Raw genomic sequence first — 20,676 nt, 5'->3', positions numbered from 1 at the left:
CCCAGCCTGGCCTTGAACAGCCTCAGCAATGGGGCATCCACAGCTTCTCTGTGCAACCTGTTCCAGTGCCTCACCACCCTTACATTAAAGAATTTCTTCCTAATATCTAATCTAGACAGACCCTTGCAGTTTGAAGCCATTTCCTGTAGTTCTGTCACTACATGCTCTTGTAAAAGATCCCTCTCTGTCTCCTGTAGCCTCCTTTAAGTACTAGAAGGTGCTATAAGATCTCGCCAGAGCCTTCTGTTCTCCAGACTGAAAAATCCCAACTCCCTCAGCCTGTCTTCAAAGGAGAGGTGTTCCATCCCTCTTATCAACTTGATGGCCCTCCTCTGGACTCACTCCAGCAGGTCCTTGTCCTTCCTGTGCTGGCACCCAGAGCTGGATGCAGCCCTGCAGGTGGGGTCTCAGCAGAGCAGAGCAGAGGGGGAGAATCCCCTTCCTCCCCTGCTGCCCACGCTGCTCTGGATGCAGCCCAGGACACGTTTGGCTCCCTGGGCTAGGAGTGCCCATGGCTGGCTCATGTCCAGCCTCTCACCCTCCAGCACCCCCATATCCTTCTCAGCAGGGCTGCTCTGAATGCATTCATCCTCCAGCCTCTATTTCTGCTGATGTCTCAGCTAGCACCTGAACTCAGAGCTGTATGCAGCACCTGAGTGTAGTCAGTCAGCTGCTGCCCTGCTGGTTTTCCAGCCTCCCATTTCCTCTAGGGAAATTGGCAGTGGGGTTGACAGCATGATTGTGTGCTGTGCACTTTTTGACTGGGATATCAGAGGTTTTAAAGCATAATCCACTATTGTTTTCCCTTTTCTTATAGAATGATTTTGAGAGTCTTGATAGCAGCAGTGAAAAGTTTAAGCCCTCCCAAAAAAGAAGTTAACTTATTCCATGATGTTACAAGGAAATTAGAGTACTCTCATCCACATTAAAGTTCTCTAATTGTTTCATCCTGAACCTCCAGAGGTTCAATCAAAATTTGATAATAAAAAGAATTTAACAATGGTGACTGTGCTTGAGTATGACAGACTTTTCCTGTATAGTGCTTATATACTCTCAGATAACTACTTAAAACATTAGAATTATATGTGATTTTTAAGGCAAAAGCTCTTATAGTTAGTGGTGGTGTTGTGTTTGTCATTTGAAAAAGAGGTCAAAATGTTACTACATAGAATATCATGCTTACATACCTGTTAGGTTAGTGTTATAACATTTCTGTCAAATCATATCAATTTCTTGGACAGAAATTTCTTGTTCTGGCAGTGGCCGCCCATTCTCAATTTATTAGATTTTTAAACTTGCTAACAACCAGATAGACCTGATACAGCCTGAGGGAATGCAAATAGAATTCTTCATCCTGGGACTCCTTGTCCTGGGAGCTGTGATAAGATAGTAATGCTGATAAATGTTGTTTTAGGGAAGAGTTAGATCACTAGGGTTTCTTGGAGATTGGAGTTCCAAAGGAAGGGTCCTGGCTGATGACCAGGCTGCCAGTGTTTTACTTTGACTAGCAATATTCAGCATGTTACTTGCTTAATGCTCTCCTGGAAACCTCTTTCATGAGAGTGAGCTTTTTAATATTTCTGACCATTATACACTTAGCTTAGAAGGAGAGCACAATGGCAGACAGATTGATCTATGCTTGATTTCCATGTGTTGCTTTTGAATCCCAGATCAGTGAATGAATTTTGTAGCCCAGGAAAAACAGAAGATCAGTCTCCAGGCTGGAAACTGCTCATTTTTTTGTTGCAGCATGGCAAAAGGATGACAGTACTAAGAGTTCTCATATAGTGTCCTCAGGTCAGTTTTGTCACATACAGTGTAAATCACAAATAATTTTATGGGACAGTTTATGCTGTAATTATTTATTGTCTGTGTTGCAGCAGCACCTAGTGGTTCAAATTAAGATGAGAATTGAACTTTCATGGCGCATGATCTCTGCTGGGAAAGCTTTCAGTAGATAGAAATAGGAGGATGTGGGAAGCCAACGCAGAGAACAGGAAGATGTCTTTTAAGCCACAGGAGAGCTGAGGTACAGCCAGCAAGAGGCCTACATTTCCATATAGGGTCCAATTTCTCTTTTATGTAGAAACATGCTTCTTCCTAGTATCAGCATTTGTTAACTCACTGCCTTTGAAAAATGGACTTTTTGGATATGGACATACCTGCTTACTTCTAATCTTGGTTAGAAGTCTATAATTGTAACACTTTGGTCAGATTTGAACAAATAGTGCAGCCCAGCTACCTGTTGCTAAATACCATCTTTTGAAATTTGGAGCATGGCATTAAGGATTGCTCACTGCATCCCAATACATGATACTTCTCTCACTTGGCTGCTCTAAAGGCTTCACAACTATCTAGTGTACATTAGTATTCCAGCTGGATTGACCTCCTGAAAGGGGGTCTGTAAAGAGAGTTTAGTTGAAATTTCCAGACACATGGTAGACAAGAAGGTCATAAGGAGCAGTCAGCATGGTTTCACCAAGGGGAAATAATACTTGACCAGTGATAAACTTGGGCTATTTAATGAGTGGGTTGAAAACTGGTAGAATGGTGATTAGTGGCACAAAGTGTAGCTGGAGGCCAGTGTATCCCAGGAGTCAATGCTGTCGCTAGAGGACATGAAGAGAAATGATACACTCAAGTTGTCCAGAACAGAAGAAGACCACTTTATTTTGATTACCTTATTTATATAGATTCTGGACAATGACCAGGGATGGGAGAACAAGGTTACCACCTCCCCATCCCACTGGCCAGGCTAGAAGTCAGTCACTTGTCCCTCATCAGAGAGGAATGCAAAACCCAACTCTGTTTATGTTACAAGCATGAGAAGACTCGATTACAGGAATGTAAATATCAGAAGGCTAAGAAAATATGGCAACACAATACTGGGTCCGGTCCTGTTTAATATCTTCATTAAGTACCTGGAGAAGGGAACAGGGTGTACCCTCAAGTTTGCAGTAGACACAGAACTGGGAGGAGTGGCTGGTATACCGAAGGGTTGTACTGCACACAGTGGGGCACACAGAAACATCATGAATTTCAGCGCAGGGAAGTGCAAAATCCTGCAGCTGGGGAGGAACAACCATAGGCAACTGGAAAGCAGCTTTGGAGAAAGGACATGAAGGTCCTGGTAGACACCAAGGTGAAATAAGCCACAGTGCACCCTCGTGACAAAGAGGACAAGCGGTACCTGGGCTGTACTGGGCAAAGTCTTGCCAGCAGGTTGAGGGAAGTCATCCATCCCTTCTACTTGGCGCTGGTGAGGCCACACTTGGTGTGCAGTTTCCACTTCTGGGCTCCGCAGTAGAAGAGATATGGAGAGCTTGAAGTGGGTCCAGTGGAGAGAGCCCCACAAGGGGTTACAAGGATGCTTACAGATCTTGATCATCTCTTTAGGAAGGAAAGGCTGAGAGATGGGACTTTATACCCTGGAGAAGAGATGGCTCAATTTTTATAAATATCTAAAGGAACTGTGCAAAGAAGTCCAAGCCTGACTTCTCACACCACTGCTCAGTGATGGGACCACAGACAGTTGGCACAAACTAACACAAGAGGTTCCCTCTGGACATCAGGAAATACTTTTTTACAGTAGGGGACACTGAGCACTGGCACAGGTTGCTCATGGAGGTTTTGGACTCTCTATCCTTACAGAAAATCAAAAGGGGTCTGGACATGGTCCTGGGCTGTAGGTGGTCCAGCTTGGGGCAAGGAGGATGGGCCAGGTGATGTCCAGAGGTCCCTTCCAGCCCTAGACATTTGTGATTATATCATATAATATCTGTAATTCATTCAAACAAGAAGTTGATATGACAACTTTTTTAATACTATGGAAATCTAAACAGCTTTTAGAGATTTTTGGATCAGAGCCTTGATCTTGCTCCTAAATATTTATTAAACAGCAACAAAAAAATCTTACAAAAAAAAAGTATTAGCAGACTTTAGTCATGATTCATTGGCAACTAAGGAGGAAAAATTAAGGACAGAAACAGGGACTCTATACTTGTACCATGAACCTGGTATTCATGCAGTTCCCTTCTGCTAGTCTTCTGAGGGTCTTGGGATGTTGTTTTGCTTTGTGAAAACCCAGTGTGTTGCATCATTCACTATGTAGAATTATATAATAATGTTTGTACAACACTCAACCTATTAAATTTGAAAAAAACAATTCAGAAAAATAAGATACAAATTTAATTTGGATTTTCAGTCTCACAGCAAGGACTACATTAAGTCCAGCACATTCTCTGATGGATATCCTCAGTGAAGGAAACAGAATGGCCTTTCTGTTGAAATAGCCATTTTTGTGTGGTTGAGGTCTAAGGCACTGATGTTCCAAGAATGTTGACAGAATCCAAATGATTTAGATTTATTATGCTACTAGGGTTTTATTAAAGGAATTACTTAGAAGCTAAGAAGTGACAAAAGGTAAACTAGAACAGGAAAGACAGTATATAACTATCACTTTCTGCTTATGCTTCTCTTGTCAGGCTTCCTACTTGCTTGTTTGTCAGCTTTTTTCAGACTCAGTTTTGCTTTCTGCTCTGCAGCATCTGTGCATGGCACAATCTAGAAGAATTCATCTGCTGGTTCTTCCCCTCCAGACATCACCCTTTCAGCTTGTCACCTTCACAGCTTACAGCTCAATTTTGTTGTGATACCAGTAGTAAATGTAGATGTTTAGCTTGACTTGCTAATTTTGTTTTTCCTGACTTTTGTCTATTTGCCTGCCTGTCTTCAGGGTCTAAGCTCCCTGGAGCATGGGCTGTCCTTTCTTGAATATCTGGAAAATGCTAGCACATTGTGGCTACTACTTTGTACACAAAAAAATCTGTGGCAAGCAAAGATTAAGAGGATGAATGAGATGAGTAACTGGAAAATGTGAACTTCATCAATTCTGTTGAACTGTAGGAACATTTTGTATTTTAAGGTCAGCAAGAAGCTCTCATTTTTACTTTCCTAATATAGCTCTCATAACTGTATTCTCTCTTCAGGGTTGACTTCAAGTCATGTAATACGTATCTGAAATAATTTTCCCTTCCTGTTATTTCTTGGAAAATCATTGTCATGTATAATAAAATAGTTTTTGTGGTAAGAGAGACAGAGATGTATGAAGTAATACATTTATATGTCTTGCTTTTGCAGAAGTTTTTTTCAAAATACTGCAAAGGCTCCTTACGTTTTTCAAGTTAGTTCTTTAGTGTAAATCAAAAAGATAAGTTATGTCAAAGATTGGAGAGCTGGTGTTAATTTAATAAAAATCAAGTTTGTTTATTGCACTATTTCTCTGAGCACTCAGAAAACTGGATTGCTATAGTTCACAGTGATGGATGTGAGCTTGTGAATAAAGGACTTGCAGTGACAATTGTTTACTACTGCCATTGAAACAAAAAAATGTTTTGAGCATCTGTTGCTCTTGGATTTCCTTTCTCCATAATGCGTATTTATTGCTCAAAGTTTAGGATGTACCTGCAGTTTTGCAGTTATGGAGTATCCTAAAACAGGAACTGAAAAAGCTGTATGTTGGAGGAGAGTTGTTTGATTTGAGGTTTTTTTGTGATGTATTTCTGCATTGCACTTTCATTCTTATATGATTTTTGTCTACCTGGTAAAATTTTTAAGAGTCTTATATGAAAATGTCATATTTAAATTATTATTTTTTTAAAATTAAAATGTGAAATCATTAGATACATCATTATGAATGAGGCTATGAGAAGCAGGCATGATTTTTAAAACCACTAAACAGTGCACATAAAGTTAGTACATGAAATTGCCATGATTTGAAATAAATCCTATCTCCATTTCATATATGAATTCTGTACATTGAACACTGCTTCTTGCTTTTTCTCTCATTTTTACAGAGAATTTGTGTCAGTCCTTACAAACACTCCACTAGGAACAGCATCCATTTTTAATAATAAAGATTTATTGCAAATACTGAAATTGGAAACAAATTTGTATTGCAAACAGTGTTTCAAACTGGTGTGTTAGAAACATGTGCTTCCTAAACTGTATTAATAATAAAGCTGGAAAAAATATTTCATCTTCTTTGAGCAGTAACCATGTTTTGCTTAGTTTGATTTGTAGTCTGCTTGTTTTTAACCTTTGCTATCTGTTAACTTTAATAACTGTTACTCTTAAAAAGCTTACCTCTTAATTGCTTATCTGCTAGGAGATGAGTATCGCTAGTCAAAAGATTGTAGTTAATTGAAGCTTCTTTTTTGTTCTCTTTTCAAAGACAAAATTCAGGTAGACTTTACTATAAGCATCTGAATATAAAGACTGGAAGGCTATAAATACAAACATTTTCATTATGAAATGCTAAAAACTACAGTGCAGCTAAAACAATTGCACATGTACTTTCTTTTCATTCTATGTGTTGTAGACATAGTGATTTCATTGTATTTTGGACATGATGCAATGTGGTCCAATATTTGGGTCTGATAAATTGGTTTCCTGATTGGTTAATTATTGAGGCTTAATAGGAAAGATTAAAAACAGTAAGACAGATACTGTATCATTTTAAATTAAATTAGCATAATAAGTTCATTAAATATTGGATTAATTTAGGGTTTTTTTTCTAACTGTGTTGCTATCCTGAATGTTGGACATTGGGTATTATACTCAGCGCAATAAACTGTTGAAATACTGGAATATTCTCTAACTATCTAAGTCTGGAGTTGTGTACAGGGGGACCTATAAAGTTGTAATATTTCTGGTCAATATGAAGAAAAAAAATGAACTTATAAAGCCCAAAGGGCTCAAACTCCAAGAAAATGTAAGTATTTGTAATTAGCAAACAAACAAAGGAGGATGAAGAGTGGCAGGTGTGAATAATGAAGTGCTGTGGGGCTGTATCACTTGTATGTGGCGGGATGCATGCTGGGCTGTTGTGCTGTAGCTAATGCAAACCGTCCTGTCTCACCTGGGGGCACAAGCTGTGGCCTGGCAAGCACTCTGCAGCAGGCAGCTTCAGTCTCACAGTCAGGATTTTGTCTGGTTATGAGCTCTCTTAGGCAAGAAAGTACCAGAAGAAGAAGCAATTAACAGGAGGTAAGTGGGGGACAAGGAAGGAGTGGAGTACTTGAAAGAGGCTTTTTCTTCTTTTTCAAACCTAATGGGCAGGATTGGCTTTACCTGCAGTATTTATTGTAGTTTTTGATTAGCATTGCTGCATACCTATAACTTACTTTCTACTACATTCAAGTTTTACCAGATGACTGTCAGTGCAGTCAGAATTCATTTTCCCATATGATTTATCCATTATTCTGTTTTACATTTAAACTTCACCTTAAATCAAGTTAACTTCTTCTTCTGAACCAATCATGTTATTTTAGTCATGCTTGAAGAAAAATGTTATGTTACTATTATTTCAGGCTCTGCCTGAATGCTCTGAAGTTGTTTTGTCAACAGCAAAACGGGACTCAGGATTTTTTGGTTGAGGACAATATCTGCTGCATGGGTGGGAGCAGGCCCAGCAGTCACGCACTGGTGTGACTGTGGCTGTGTCCACTGATTGTAACCAAATGAAAGATTGGAAACATCTACTCCTTTTTTTCCTGCCAAGTTATAAGAAACAAAGACTGTAAAATTAGAAGAGGAAATATACTACAGAGGTGCAACATGCTAATTTCTAGAGCAGTGGTGAATGTGGTCCTTTGTGAATGCTTAGTCCCTTGCTTCGTAATGACAAATACAATGTATAATACCAGGTTTTGTGAGTTGTCTTACAGAGAGAAGAGAGCAGTTACCATTGGCTTTGGTAAGATAATTCATGTAAATTAAGATTATAAATGTTGCTATTCATATACAAGAGAGAAATACAGCTCTGCTGTTATTTTAAGTGAGAAGCTTTAGAAGGGGGAGTTTTCTCTGCAAAAACAGCCTCTGGTGTGTGATTTACCCACTTTGTACTACTTTTTCCTCGCTCTCCTCTATCTCTCCTTATTGGTAGGTTTTTTTAGAAACTTGCTTACTGCCTTATTTATTTATATATATATATAAAAAACCTCACTACCAGTCTATAAGATATGTAACTATTCACTATTTTACTGGAAATTGTGTTTCAGTGTTTTTCATGACACAGGTTGTAATCATAGTTATGGTTGCAAATACCACTTATGTCAGGTTTGAATGCAGCATGTTAGCATTAACAGCTTAATTTTTGAAGAGCCTGTACAGCCCAGAACCTATCTTTATCTGAGATGTGTCCTTTACTTTTACAATTGTGGTTCTTCGAAATTTGTCTTTTGTGGCAACCGTTTTTTTGTAATAATTAAACAAAGGTGCTAATGCCTCCCTTCCATGACCAGTTTGGATTTTTTTGCCATAGTGGTAGGTGTTTTGGCTCTTCTGATGAGCATTATTAAGAAAATTGAATTTGTTTGTAATTACCAATTGTCTTGAATTAGTTTCATAGGATTGAATAAATGCTTTGGTTTCAGGGTTTAACATATTTTTCAGATTACTCTCAATTTTGTTTACGTTTCATATTGAAAGTAGTTGTTTGCAATGTGTGACTTTGCAAGAAGAGAGCAGTGTCTGTTGGAATTTTGGCTGAAGCCTTACAGTGTAGGAGCAGGGAATACAGGTGACATTGCCCCAATAAGTAACAGCAGTGTTAATTAACAATACAGCCTTGCCCCTGATGAGTCCCAGCTGTATCCAATAAAGATATGGGTGATAAAAGGGAGTGGGTTAGCTGGTGAGGGGAGCATCATGAAGAAGGATCCTGGGGAGAGAATCACTGCTGTGAGGTCAGTCTGGGTCTGCAGTTAGAGCCTGTTGCTGGAACCTGCAGTCACAGTCTAGCTGGGTAAAAGCCTGCAGTCAGAGTCTGCAAACTGATACATGCAGTTAGAATTTAGCAGGCAATAACCAGCAGTCAGAGGCTGGAAGGGAAACCAGCAGGAGCTTGCTGCAGCCAGAGTGAGTGAATAGTTGGAGTCAGGATGGCTGAGCTGTACAGAGGAATAAACCACGTCCCTTTTCATGCTGTGATAAACAAGAAGTCTGTGTCTCTGCTCGTATCTACCTTCTAACAAGAGGGCTACTGCAACATTACAGTACTGTCTTGGTTTTACCCTTTTGTTGTTCATAGTCTGGGTAGAATGTATACTTTTTGAATTATTGGGCGCCTACTTTTGACCTGGATTTAATCAGCAGTTGTATATCATTGTGAGACTTTCTTTTAGCAAAACATAATTCTATTGTATTTTTTTATAGTTTTAAAGAACATTTAACTCGATACCTTCTTATTTTAGAGTGATTATACTAAGTGTTATTTCCAACTTCATCATACTCAGCATTAGAATTTTAATTTTTTTCCATAATACAGGAAGACCCAGGCAATGATCTATTAAACTGTATAGCTTATATAAGGATTGTATTTATATAGCATATCTAAAGTTGCATTCATAGCTGTATATAAATTTGAAAGTCCAGGAGTTGTAAAGTGAATGCAGAGTATGGGGAAAAAAGGTAATGTAAATGGACCAGATATGGAGTCATATAGCTCAGCGCTTTTTTCTTTTTTTCCTTTTTTTTTCTTTTTTTTTTTTTTTTTTTTTTTTTTTTAATTTATTGTGTACTATGGGAGGGAGATGTTGTAGAGTTCTATTTGGATCTCACTAAGACTCACTAATCAAGACAGCATGATACAATAGCCACATTAATAAGTAAGAATGAAAAGAGAAGCGCAGCAATTAAATCTTGTGTCCCTTCAGAGATTTAGAACATCTTGACCATGCAGCCTCAGATGGGACCCCAGGTGGGTTTTCCCACAGCATGCGGTGCAGATGGTGTCTGTGGCTATATTCCTCTTCCCTGTTATTTTGTGTAACAAGCAGTCATTTCTCCTAAGAACTTGGCATGATATCTGTGTCATGTCATCCACCAGTGCCACCTGAGGCATGCTGGCAGGTTCCCTACAGTGCTGCTCACGCCAGCATATGAGCTTCTAAGTGCAAGGCCCAATAGAGCGTGCATTGCCAGTTCAGGATCCCTAAGCCCTGGAGCTCCCAATACACTGCTTCCCTTGACATGGGCACGAGGGTGATCTCTTCTGAGGGGGAGTCAGTGCAGAGGAAGGACCTGGTGATAGATTCCCAAGCGAAAGTCTTGGTGCAGCTAGCCAATTCTAATGTAGTGTGAGATTTTAATTTTGTAGTGGATTAGACATTTGTTGGTAAGAGGATGAAAAGGCTTCTGTTGGCCCTTCAGCAGTAGCTTTCCCTTACTGCTACTCAGATACAGCTATGAACAGATGCAAATTCAAGCCCGTCTGCCAGGTATACGCATTATTTCTGTAATGTTATACAGATTTAAACAGAACTCCGCAACTTTGGCAACTCAGTCCAAAACAGAGTACCAGGTCACTGACTGTGTGATGTGGCTCACTCTATTTATTTTATTGCAGTGTCTTATCCTTAGACTTGCCTGTAAACATGTAGCTTAAGGAGAGTTGTGCTACTTTCATTACGTGTACATTGATCCACACAAGCAGTAAATGTATCCCATCTTATATTTTAAATGTATCCCATCTTATATTTTCTAAGCTGTTTTTGAGAACTTGCACTATTGAAAGCTCTGGTGAATTTGAAGTCCTACTGTGACTACTGCTGCTCTTCAAACAGTACACAAGCAATATTTCAATCCCTGCAAAGTCATTTATTAAAGGCATTTCTGAAGCATAAGTATCAAATCCAAGGCACTACTCTGGCTTTTTTTTTTTTTTTTTTTTTTTTTTTTTTTTTTTTTTTTTTTTTTTTTTTTTTCTGTTATGCAACAATTTTGATGCTGTAGCAGTTTCAGTGTTTCCATTGTTTTTTCCTCTTCCTTTACCTCACATTTTTAGAAAGCAGCTAATTCATTGGGGTAGAGAACAGATTAGAGAAAACCAGTAGTAGGCTAAAACAGTGAATAAAAGATGATAATATAAAAGCCGTCAGCATCAAAAACTTCTGGGAGCCTGCATCTGGAACAGAGGTGCTCTTGGTTGAATTCTACATGCAGTGCTCATTAAGCATTCAAGGTTGGAAGTATTCAAATTTCTTATTAGTTATTTCTATTTTTTTATCACATGCTAATGTTGTTTAGCATAGCGCAGTGTTAGGCAAACTGCCGAGTTGTGGCAACCAGTGTGCTTTTTGTGGAATTCATTGCCTTTCAGCTAAGTAATAATATTGCATTAATAATGCCTAGAAGAGTTAGACATAAGCCCTTAAGAAAGTTTGCTTTAAAGCATTTTAATAATGCAGTGAAGGCTGTGAGAGCTACTCATTCTTTTCAGTCTGTACAAGTCTGGAAAAAAAAAAAAAGGTTCTTCAACAACTTGAAGATGCAGGCAGAATGAGCTCGGCATACCTAGCTTCTCACCTGAAGTTTAGAGATGATGTGTATGGTTGATAAATGTTCCTTTGCCACAGTGGAGTGTGTACAGCAAGGATAAAATTTGTTTGCACACACAGGCTTTTCTCAGGTGCTTATCCAAGACTATGAAGCAGAATCTCAGATGAGAGCTGCAGAGATTTATATCTAAATTCTCTCTTTCTGTTGGAAGGGATTTTCTTCTTTTTTTTTTTTTTTTTTTTCTTTTTTTTTGTTTGTTTGTTTTTGTTTTTGTAATGTAGGGTTAATACAAGGAACAAAGTAAACTTAAGAAATCCTTAAAACTACATAATGTTTGGGGGGAATGAAGATGTGGATTAAAACAGGAAGAATCTAAAGCATGTTACTGAATTGACTTTTGGAAAGTGACTAGGTGTTACAATAATCAAGATGCTATACAAAGAGGTGTTTTGTTTGTTTTTTTTTTAGCTTAGACTTCGTACTCACTCAAGTTTTCTCCTTCTGTCTAAACAAGTGTTTTAATGATTTCATGTTTCCCAGGGTATCTTCGCTTCACAGCATGCTGCAATCACCTTGCCTTTGGCCCTAGAGGCCAAGGAGCCCTCCAAAAATAAACGGGAAAAGCCAGAAGCTGTCTCCTCGACTTAGCATTTTCTTTTAGCTCTGCTTAATGGCAGAGTGTTGTTGGGTTTGGTCTCAGAATGGTGTGTCTCTAGTGAAAGCTTCCTCTGGCAGCCGCTGCCTGCTGCTTAGGGGCATCAGCTGGGGTGCCGTGCACAGCTGTCTCCCACAGAAATGCCTGCCAATAAGAGCTTTTTAATTACTTGTCCTGCATAGTATCGGCTTTTCAGCTACCCATCAGCACCAAGAAGTGTCAGACCATGGTAATTTTGAAACCGTGCTGAAGAAGTAAATTTGTTTGCTTTTTTCTTTACAGCTCTGTACTTAAAATCAAAACAAATAGGCTGGTAGTTGTGAAACCCTTAAAGCTCTGAAAATGCATAGGATAATAAGTAGAGCTGGTTCTTTCCAAGCATGGATGTGGCGCTGAAATCACAAGGCTAAAATAAACATACTGTTTGTTTCTTCGACACAAGGAGAAATGCCTTGTTGCATAAGAAAATAGCTGGATGGGAAAAATACAGCACCTTGTTACTTTAGAACTACAAAATAGGTATCTGATTAGTGTCACTCTAATACTGAATATTCATGCTGGATATATTTAGATTTCTATTTGTAGACACACCTGAGTTGCTTTGCCCATCCTTCAGCCTCGGCAGCTGATGTCAGTGTTAGGTAGTTCAGTTCTAGAACTGATCTTGGCAGACCCGTCGGTTCAGCTCAGGTTTAGAACCACTTCAGTGGTCTTGCTGGCTTTTGGAAGAGGTCTTGGTTTGTCTGTCCAGGTCAAAGTATGACTGAAATATGTTTGTATAGGTGGTCATATAAGGTCGTTAATCTTTTTAATTTGATTTATAATTATCAGCAGGGAGCTAGTTTAACCATTTCTGCACTGCTTTAGTGACATTACATGGGAATTTTTAAAATAATTCAACTTCTTCAGAATCATAAGGGAAAAGCCTTCTTCTCAATGGGTATGTAACACGCTATGGATTGTTAATAGTTTAGGATGACATCTTTCAGAAAGTTAAGTAAGCTGCACAACCACTTTCTGTACCACACAGAGCTTTGCTTTTTTTTTTTTTTTTTTTTTTTTTTTTTTTTTTTTTTTTTTTTTTTTTTTTTTTGTTTAAACAGATTTCAGGTTAGTTTTATTACATACCGATGGTGGATTAGGATTAATGATTTTGGATTTGTGTTCCAGAAGTAGATTTCCATTTAGTCACCTAGGAACTTTTGTTTGAACAAATTTCTGACATCTTTTGGTACTGGCCATTTTGTCTTACTTGGGTTTTTTTTTTCTTTCTCTCTTTTTTTTTTTTTTCTTTTTATTTTTTATTTTTTTTTTTTTTATTTTAAAGGAAGACCTTTTAGAAGATATGTGAAGATTTGTATAATCCTCATCCAAAGTTAAAATGGAAACACAGGAGCTACTGTCCTTAGTATATGGAACTTGATGGCTGAATTGCTTGGTGCCGAGAATAGTGATGAGTGGCCTGGTCTAGTTGGAGGCCAGTGACCTAGTTGTGTACCCCGGGGTCAATACCAGCTCCGGCCCTGTTTGACATCTTCACTCATGATTTGGATGTTGGCAGCAGGTTTGCAGATGACGCCAGGTTGGGATGAGTGGTTGATATGTTAGAGGGTCATACTTCCATCCGGAATGACTGTAAAAGGCTGGGGAAATAAGCCAGCTGGCTTGTCTCTGAAGCCAAGACCTACTGGTTTTGGTTAAGAATTATTGTCATTCTAATTAAAATACTTCATGCTTCCATTTGACAAATATGAAGAAAAAATTATTCTTTACTTGTGTTAGTTATTAGTTACACTAATTAACACAAAATAACAATGATTGTTGCCTTTCTTTGGGAAAAGTAAATTTTAATTACTGGGGTTTTAAATTAAATCCATCTTGTACTCTTAAGGCATGGAAGACAAAGAAGTGCTACCTTTTTCTCTTGGAAATGTAAGATGAGATTATTGGTGTACAGGGGTTTTTGCACATTTAATTGATATTCATAGCTTTTACAGATTTTAGAGGACTGTAATTACAGATTTGGCAGCAGGGTAAAAATTTAGTGTTCTTTTAAAAAGGTATGCATTGTTTTGGCTTTAACAAATTCTTTAGAAGTTTGTACTACATATACTTTTTCAGAAAAGTTTTGAAGCAAATAAGCCACATTTAGACACAATTTTTGGTTTTTCTGGTATTTTTGACATCATAGAAGTATATTAAGTTTTGCAAAACTATGAGTTTTTTTTTTAAAAGGTTGCATATGAATGTTTTTATGTACAGAGAGGAGGAACAAAAATAGCCAGCACTGCTCTGCAAGTCATTAAAATACCTAAAAATGTAGTTCTTATCTTCTCTTTTCTAGATCTGTAGTATCTTCAGCTTGTCAAAAAGTGTACGATAAAATAAGAAAAGCAAGTTCTCCAGTTATACCTCGTTCCAGACCCCCTGCTCTTGCTCCCTACATTGTTCTTGATTTTAGGTCTGCTCTTTTGTAGCCATCTGTTCACTGCCTAAAATAGCACTTCTTGTGTCTCAATTTAGAACTTTTCTCATTATCCATAATACGTTTTAACTTCCCTTTGAATGATACTCATTTTGATACTGAGTTTTTTAATGCACTGCTAAATATGTATGTGTTCAGTAGTTGAAAAGTAACTTTACATTCATAATTGCACCAACATGTTTTGGGTTGTCAAACATTAGAAATAACTCTTGGTTTTCAGTGTTTTCTGGTTTTGTAATTGTTTTGCATTGTTCTGAGTATTACTTCATTAGGAGTTACTTAAACATGAAATATAAATACACTAGCAATCTGAAATGTGGCAGCACGAAGTCACACAGTCATTCCAGACTGATTTGCAGTGATTCAGGGTGATGTGCGTGTTACCTGACTGCTGCTGGACTTGTGAGGGACTAGAATGGATAAGAGCCCTATCTTTGTAAGGGCACTAATGCCTTTCCTCTCTCCAACCACCAACCATTGATCTCCTGTGCTTTCTATCATGCTGTCTTTCATGTCTCTAATTTTCTGTAATGATTTACTAGCTTTGACAGCTCTGATTTTGTAAAATTCACTTGAAGTTGGTCATCAGGTTGAAAAAACTGTATTGTGAAGGAAACACGGGAAGGGGAAAAGGGTATTCAGCAGAGACGTGGATGGAGAGTGTTTAAGTGATTTTTATAGGCAAAAGCAGGTATTATTACTGAAGAATTTTAAAAACATGTTTAGTGCCTATGTTTGACTGTCAGATTTTTTTTTCTGTCATAAAAATGCTGAAAGCCTTATTTGCTGTTGAAAATTATAAATGTTGACACTTCTAAAAATTTAGTTGCTTACCTGCTCCATATTGATGGAACAGTTCTTTGGAGGAGCAAAATGGCCTTTTTCAATGAACTGGTGAAGTTGCAAATGTAGGCTTTGGTTGTTTAACAGTGATTATGTTGATAGTTTTCACTAAGACATTTAGGTTATTTTCTCAGGTATTTAGGAACATTTTCAATCTTTGTTTTCTTATTGTTCTTGTGTAAATACACAGGAGTCATTTGTGGAATTCATGAAAACTGCATGGCAAACATGGATGTCATGCATACCTGTAAGTTTTAAGACCTTTTAAAATAATTTTTTAGATATGATTTTAAGAAGAATTGCAGAATAAACTAAGAAACTCTGCGATCCACTGGAACTCCCATTCCCTCAACAGCCCATTTAAAGGGGGAATTTAATAATGTTGCAGATCTCAGAATACACTTTAAAAAAAAAAAAAAAAAAAAAAAGAAAAACATTTGGTAGAGAAGTGTTTTCTTCTTTTTTCTTCTTTCCCAGTTAAATTACCCTGAAGTCCATTTCTGTTTTTATAATCTTTAAACTGCTGGTTTAAAATGCAACAGCTCAAATGTTTCAGTAAGGACAAAAGTAGTTATGTAATGATAGAAAATGACACCAAACTTTGCAATGGCATATACCATTTGTATCTATTTTTGTTGGCCATTTGTGAACCATGAGGATTACTGATGGTGCAGTAAAAAGTAATGATAATCCTATCATTCAAGTCATCCTTCCCCTCATTGATCAAGCAAGAAGAACTCAGAGCAAATAAGGAAAACCAGTATACATTAATGACTTGAGTTTCAGAGCAACCACAAGAAACATTCTTCTTGATAGGGCTGTAACTGTGGCAAGAAGTGAGCCCAGACAATGGATCACATCCCCTTTAGCTTTCCTGAGACAGCCACACATACACACAGCCCGAGACTGGATCCAAGCCTGTAATGCCAAGTGCTGCAGTATGCCTGCAGGCAGAGGCGCCAAACACAGGCAGTCAGGCAGGAGGGGTCTGTGATTGCCTGGAACACTGATCCTCTGGGCTCTGTCAACAGGAACTTCTCAGGATTGTTCTGCTGCTCTGCTCATCTCATTTGCAGGACTGCTGCCTTGGCTGGGCATGTAGGGCAGAAGCTAGTGAGGGAGAACCCTTGGCAGGGTGCTCCACGTTGCCATGTTACAAATGTGGCAGCTGCTGGGTTCCTTTTGAGCTGCATAAAATTTACATGGAGTGTGTTCATACGGGGTGTCATTCTCCTACAAATGCCAGCATGGCTTGATGTGGTCCTGACAGCTGATTGATTGATTTGATTCATTGCCTGGATAAGCAAACATATGAGACATGACAGGCTGTATAGGCTTTAAAGACTTCTCCCATTTTGTTACTTGCTGTAGGCTTGGAGTTAAATATAGTTAAAGATTTGGAATCAGCAGAGAGAGGGAACTAAAAGTTAAGACTAAGGAGTCAAATACCAGTGTGACAAGATTATTTCCAGAATATGTAACTTCTTCCCTGTTGAGGAGAAGAAAAAGATGATGTATTTATTCGCATCAAACAGAGACAGCAAGAAAATGACAATATTGTGTGTTGCAAAGGTGTTTAAGAATAGTAGTGCCTATGAGTCCCTGAAAGATGAAGTAAAGTAAGTCAGCAGCAAGATAATGCCAAAAGTTATGTTTAGGTAGCGAAGACAAACAGGAGAAATAATCTAGGCTACTTAATGCATCAGTAATTCTGATTTCATTGTAACTAATAAGGAATGAAATTTTGAGCATAAATACAGAAAGATTTGGGCTAAAATACAGAAGCTCAAAAGAGAGTCCACTACAAACAGAATGATGGGAGCAAACATGCTTGAACACTTGGAGGAGCTTTCACAGGAGGAAGTGGTGAGCTACAGTTCTCTGGGCTCATGTCAGATGAGGGTTGCATAGGGCTGGAAAGCACTGCTATTACTGCCTTACACCTGCTGTTAAAGTAAGCACATTTTAAACTAAAGAAATCTTTTATATGCAATCCATGATTTGCCACATAGAATTGTTGTTTAAAATATCTGATTGTAAAAGCACAGCAAGATTCCAGAAGGGGAATGAACAGCAGACTTCATCCTGAAATCAAGGACAAGCAATCAAGAGTTGGTTTTCTTGAATGTTGCAACTCTGTAAGGGAGCATAAACAAAGGTACATAAATGTAAAGCTTACTCCTGGTATAATTTTTTAGCTTTTTTTTTTTATTTACTTTTTTTTTATTTCTTAGCTTTTCTGTATTTCAGGTTTGGTGGAGCATATGTGTCAAGTGGTATATGATGCATGACTTGCAGTATTCTGGAATCATTTGAGATTATAATTTTAATAATTAGTTGAATGAGTGAGTGATGAAAACACTTAGCATTTAAACTGATTTTCAGGTTTTTCACAGCTTACTGAGATAATTGGCTCAGTTCCAACTGTTTGCGGCTTTTTCTTGATCCTCCCAGCTGGAAGAAATTACTTCCAAAGAAGCTTTGGTTCCCATTTTCAAAGTTTATTTGTAAGCATTAGGGACAGACATGTGGAAACAAATGAACCTGAGATGAAGGATTGATGATGTCAGTTCTTTGAGCCAGTTGCATGAAAAGTGGTCAGACACTTAACCCACTGAAATCTTCACCACTGCAACCATAAGATACAGCAGTGACCGAAACATAAACAATATTGAAAATCCCGGTCTTTAGAATCTGCACTTTCCTGTGTGGGATTTGATATCAGCAGTTTTTCAGGGATGGCAGCTCAGTGTTCTGGAAAGACCTATGGTACATTTCCAGATCATTTTGTAGAAACAGTTTCCCACTGCTGCTGCTAATTGCAGAGCCCTGGGAGGACAGCAAAAATCTGAAACAGCATGACTAGTTCAGCTTTGTGTGAATGTGACTTTATTTCTTCCAGGAGCTTGCAGGTTCTTTAGATGCCTTTACGCCACTGCGAATCTGAGCTTTAATAAACCCTGTCATGGCTGAGGTGGCACCATGTGAAGTTAGCTTAGGTGTGTCTGTCTTTGCACTTCCTGACCTAAGATTATACAGTGGCATTAGAGTGTATAGAGTCAGTGAATGTTGATAAGGATTTCATGTATGTGCCTCAGTGCTAGTCCTGCTGTATCAAAGCTGGAACTGGTGGTGCTAATGTGGTGTCTCTGCCTTATGGTGTCGATTTAGCCAGGCTCATCAATTCTAGCAGAGCTCTTTTGCTAATCAAATGCTGCATCTGGGCAAGTGAGACCTACCAGAAAGAGTGTTGGGCTGAACCCAGTGAAGAGAACAGGCTCTGTTGGTTGATATGTTGTGCATGCTCAGTAATAACTGTCTGCAGGGCTGTTTCCCTCTGTTACCAGAGGTATTATTTTACTTCTGATAATGGAGAGTTGATTGTAAAAAGAAAACAATATGGAGGTAGATGCTTTTTAAACCAGCAGTAGGATTTATTGTAATGCACTTTGTTTTCCTTGACCACTTTGGCTATTGGGAGTTTGTTGCCTTTTTTTTTCCCTAGGTAGAGTTGAAAATCGCTCCTTAAAGTGTTTCTATTTTGAAACTGTCTGTTTTGTACTGCCACTAGTTTTAAGGAGGCTTAAGAGTACTAGTACAAAAAAGATATCTTAAGAAGTACTTATGTTTTGGACAAAGAGGGACTGTCCTATTTTTAAGGATTATTGCGAGCACTTTTTATAATACTGGTTTTTTTCCATTTTCATGAAGAATTTTCCCATAAACTATCAAGAATTCACATTTAATGAATTGAAAATTTTAAACATATGGATATAACTTACTTAATAATGAGATTTAGGGGGAAAAATAGAGTAAAACAGTTGCATTGTCATCTAAACAATATTTATACAAAATATATTTATAAAAAATATATTATAAAATTATTTTTTACTCATATTCTCATTTTACATTACTAAATTATACTGATTTGCTTAAATATTTTATCTTCTTGTGAAAGTTAATAGTTAAAGGATCCCTTTACATGAATGGGCATCCTTATATCCAATAAGTCAATACCTACAACTGAATTTTAATGTCCACATCTTTTTATCATCTCTGCTAACAGTACAGCTTTTATACCTCAGCATGGTGTTTGTAGGGCTTCAGTTCAGAGCTTTGCATATAGAGTTGTGCTAAATAAATGGTTATTGTGTAATTGCTTATAGGAGACTTTTCTGTCCCAGGTGATTCCTTCAGCAAGCGAATTGAAGGGGGCAGATACACCAGACTAGGCCCAGGTGCTAATTTTGTTTAAAATATAAGAGATAATGTCAAGTCCTTGCCTATAGTGGAGTTATTGTCTACAATACACATTTATGTTGTGGTTTATGTGCTAACTGGCATTATTTTGCTATGATTACACCTTCAGGCCTTGAAGTCTTATAGCTTTATGTGATTTAACACCATTCAGTCTGGAGTTGCACTTGATTGTCGCTGGGATTTCTGCAGTTTTATTAGCTCACTATTACATTTAGTGTTGTTTTCTCCTAATTTCTGTGGATCTTGGCTTGCGTCACTCCCCTGGTCCAGTGCTGTGGATGACCCTTAGTTGCTTTTACTTGAACTCAGAAGATGAACCCAGAATCCTCAGTAAGACAGCTGGCTTTGTGATCTGATCCTGGATCTCCTCCAGCTCCTTAACTTATGTTTCCCACGTGCCTTCCTGTAATCCTCCTTGGAAGTCTTGTGCATGGTTGTATGTCTGGATTCAGGAAAAGCATCTGCTCAAGTCATGGATAAAATGACTAGGGGAATAATGGAATCAGAGTGGTTTGATTTGGAAGGGACCTTAAAGATCATCTCATTCCAACCTCCCTGCTATTGACACCTTCCCCCAGACCAGGCTGCTCAGAGCCCCATCCAACCTGGCCTTGGACACTTCCCAGGGATGGAGCATCCACAACTTCCCTGGGCAACCTGTTCCAGTGTCTCACCACTCTCACAGTAAAGAATGTCTTTCTATTATCCAGTCTAAAACCTACTCTCAGTTTAAGGCCATCACTCCTTGGCCTGTCACTACATGCCCTTGTAAAAATTCCCTCTCCCGCTCTCTTGTGGCCCTCTTTAGGTACTAGAAGGTGCTAGAAGGTTTCCCTCTCAGAACCTTCTGTTGCCCAGGCTGAACGCCCCAGCTGTCTTAGCCTGTCTTCTCAGGATAGGTGCTCCATCCCTATAACCAACTTGGTGGTGTTCCCCTGGACTCATTCCAACAGATTCATGTCCTTCCTCTGCTGGGAATCCGAGAGCTGGATGCAGCACTGTTGGTGAGTTCTCATCAGAGTGGAGCAGAGTGGCAAATTCCCCTCCTTGGCCTGGCTGGCCGCACTGCTTTAATGCAGCCCAGGATGCA

The 20,676-nt window shown here is 38.5% G+C and overlaps 1 protein-coding gene across 18 annotated transcripts in view; it reads left to right on the top strand.

Annotated features, from left to right (window-relative positions):
• The window catches only part of GPHN (gephyrin), a 275,747-nt gene that overhangs the window by 58,573 nt on the left and 196,498 nt on the right, over positions 1-20,676 (top strand). For 6 of the 18 annotated variants that reach the window (XM_040066707.1, XM_040066700.1, XM_040066701.1 and 3 more), the window contains exon 1: positions 7,666-7,756. The exons of the other annotated variants lie outside the window; for them this stretch is intronic. In XM_040066707.1, the coding sequence (XP_039922641.1) occupies positions 7,681-7,756 (76 nt within the window). In that variant the 5' untranslated portion in view covers positions 7,666-7,680. Of the gene's footprint in view, positions 1-7,665; positions 7,757-20,676 lie in introns of those variants that run through there. 18 annotated transcript variants of the gene reach the window in all.

Source organism: Hirundo rustica, chromosome 6 (assembly GCF_015227805.2).
Source record: "Hirundo rustica isolate bHirRus1 chromosome 6, bHirRus1.pri.v3, whole genome shotgun sequence".
NCBI classification, from domain to species: Eukaryota; Metazoa; Chordata; class Aves; order Passeriformes; family Hirundinidae; genus Hirundo; species Hirundo rustica.
Note: the sequence above shows the minus strand (reverse complement) of the source record. Positions and strands in the feature narration are given on the sequence as shown.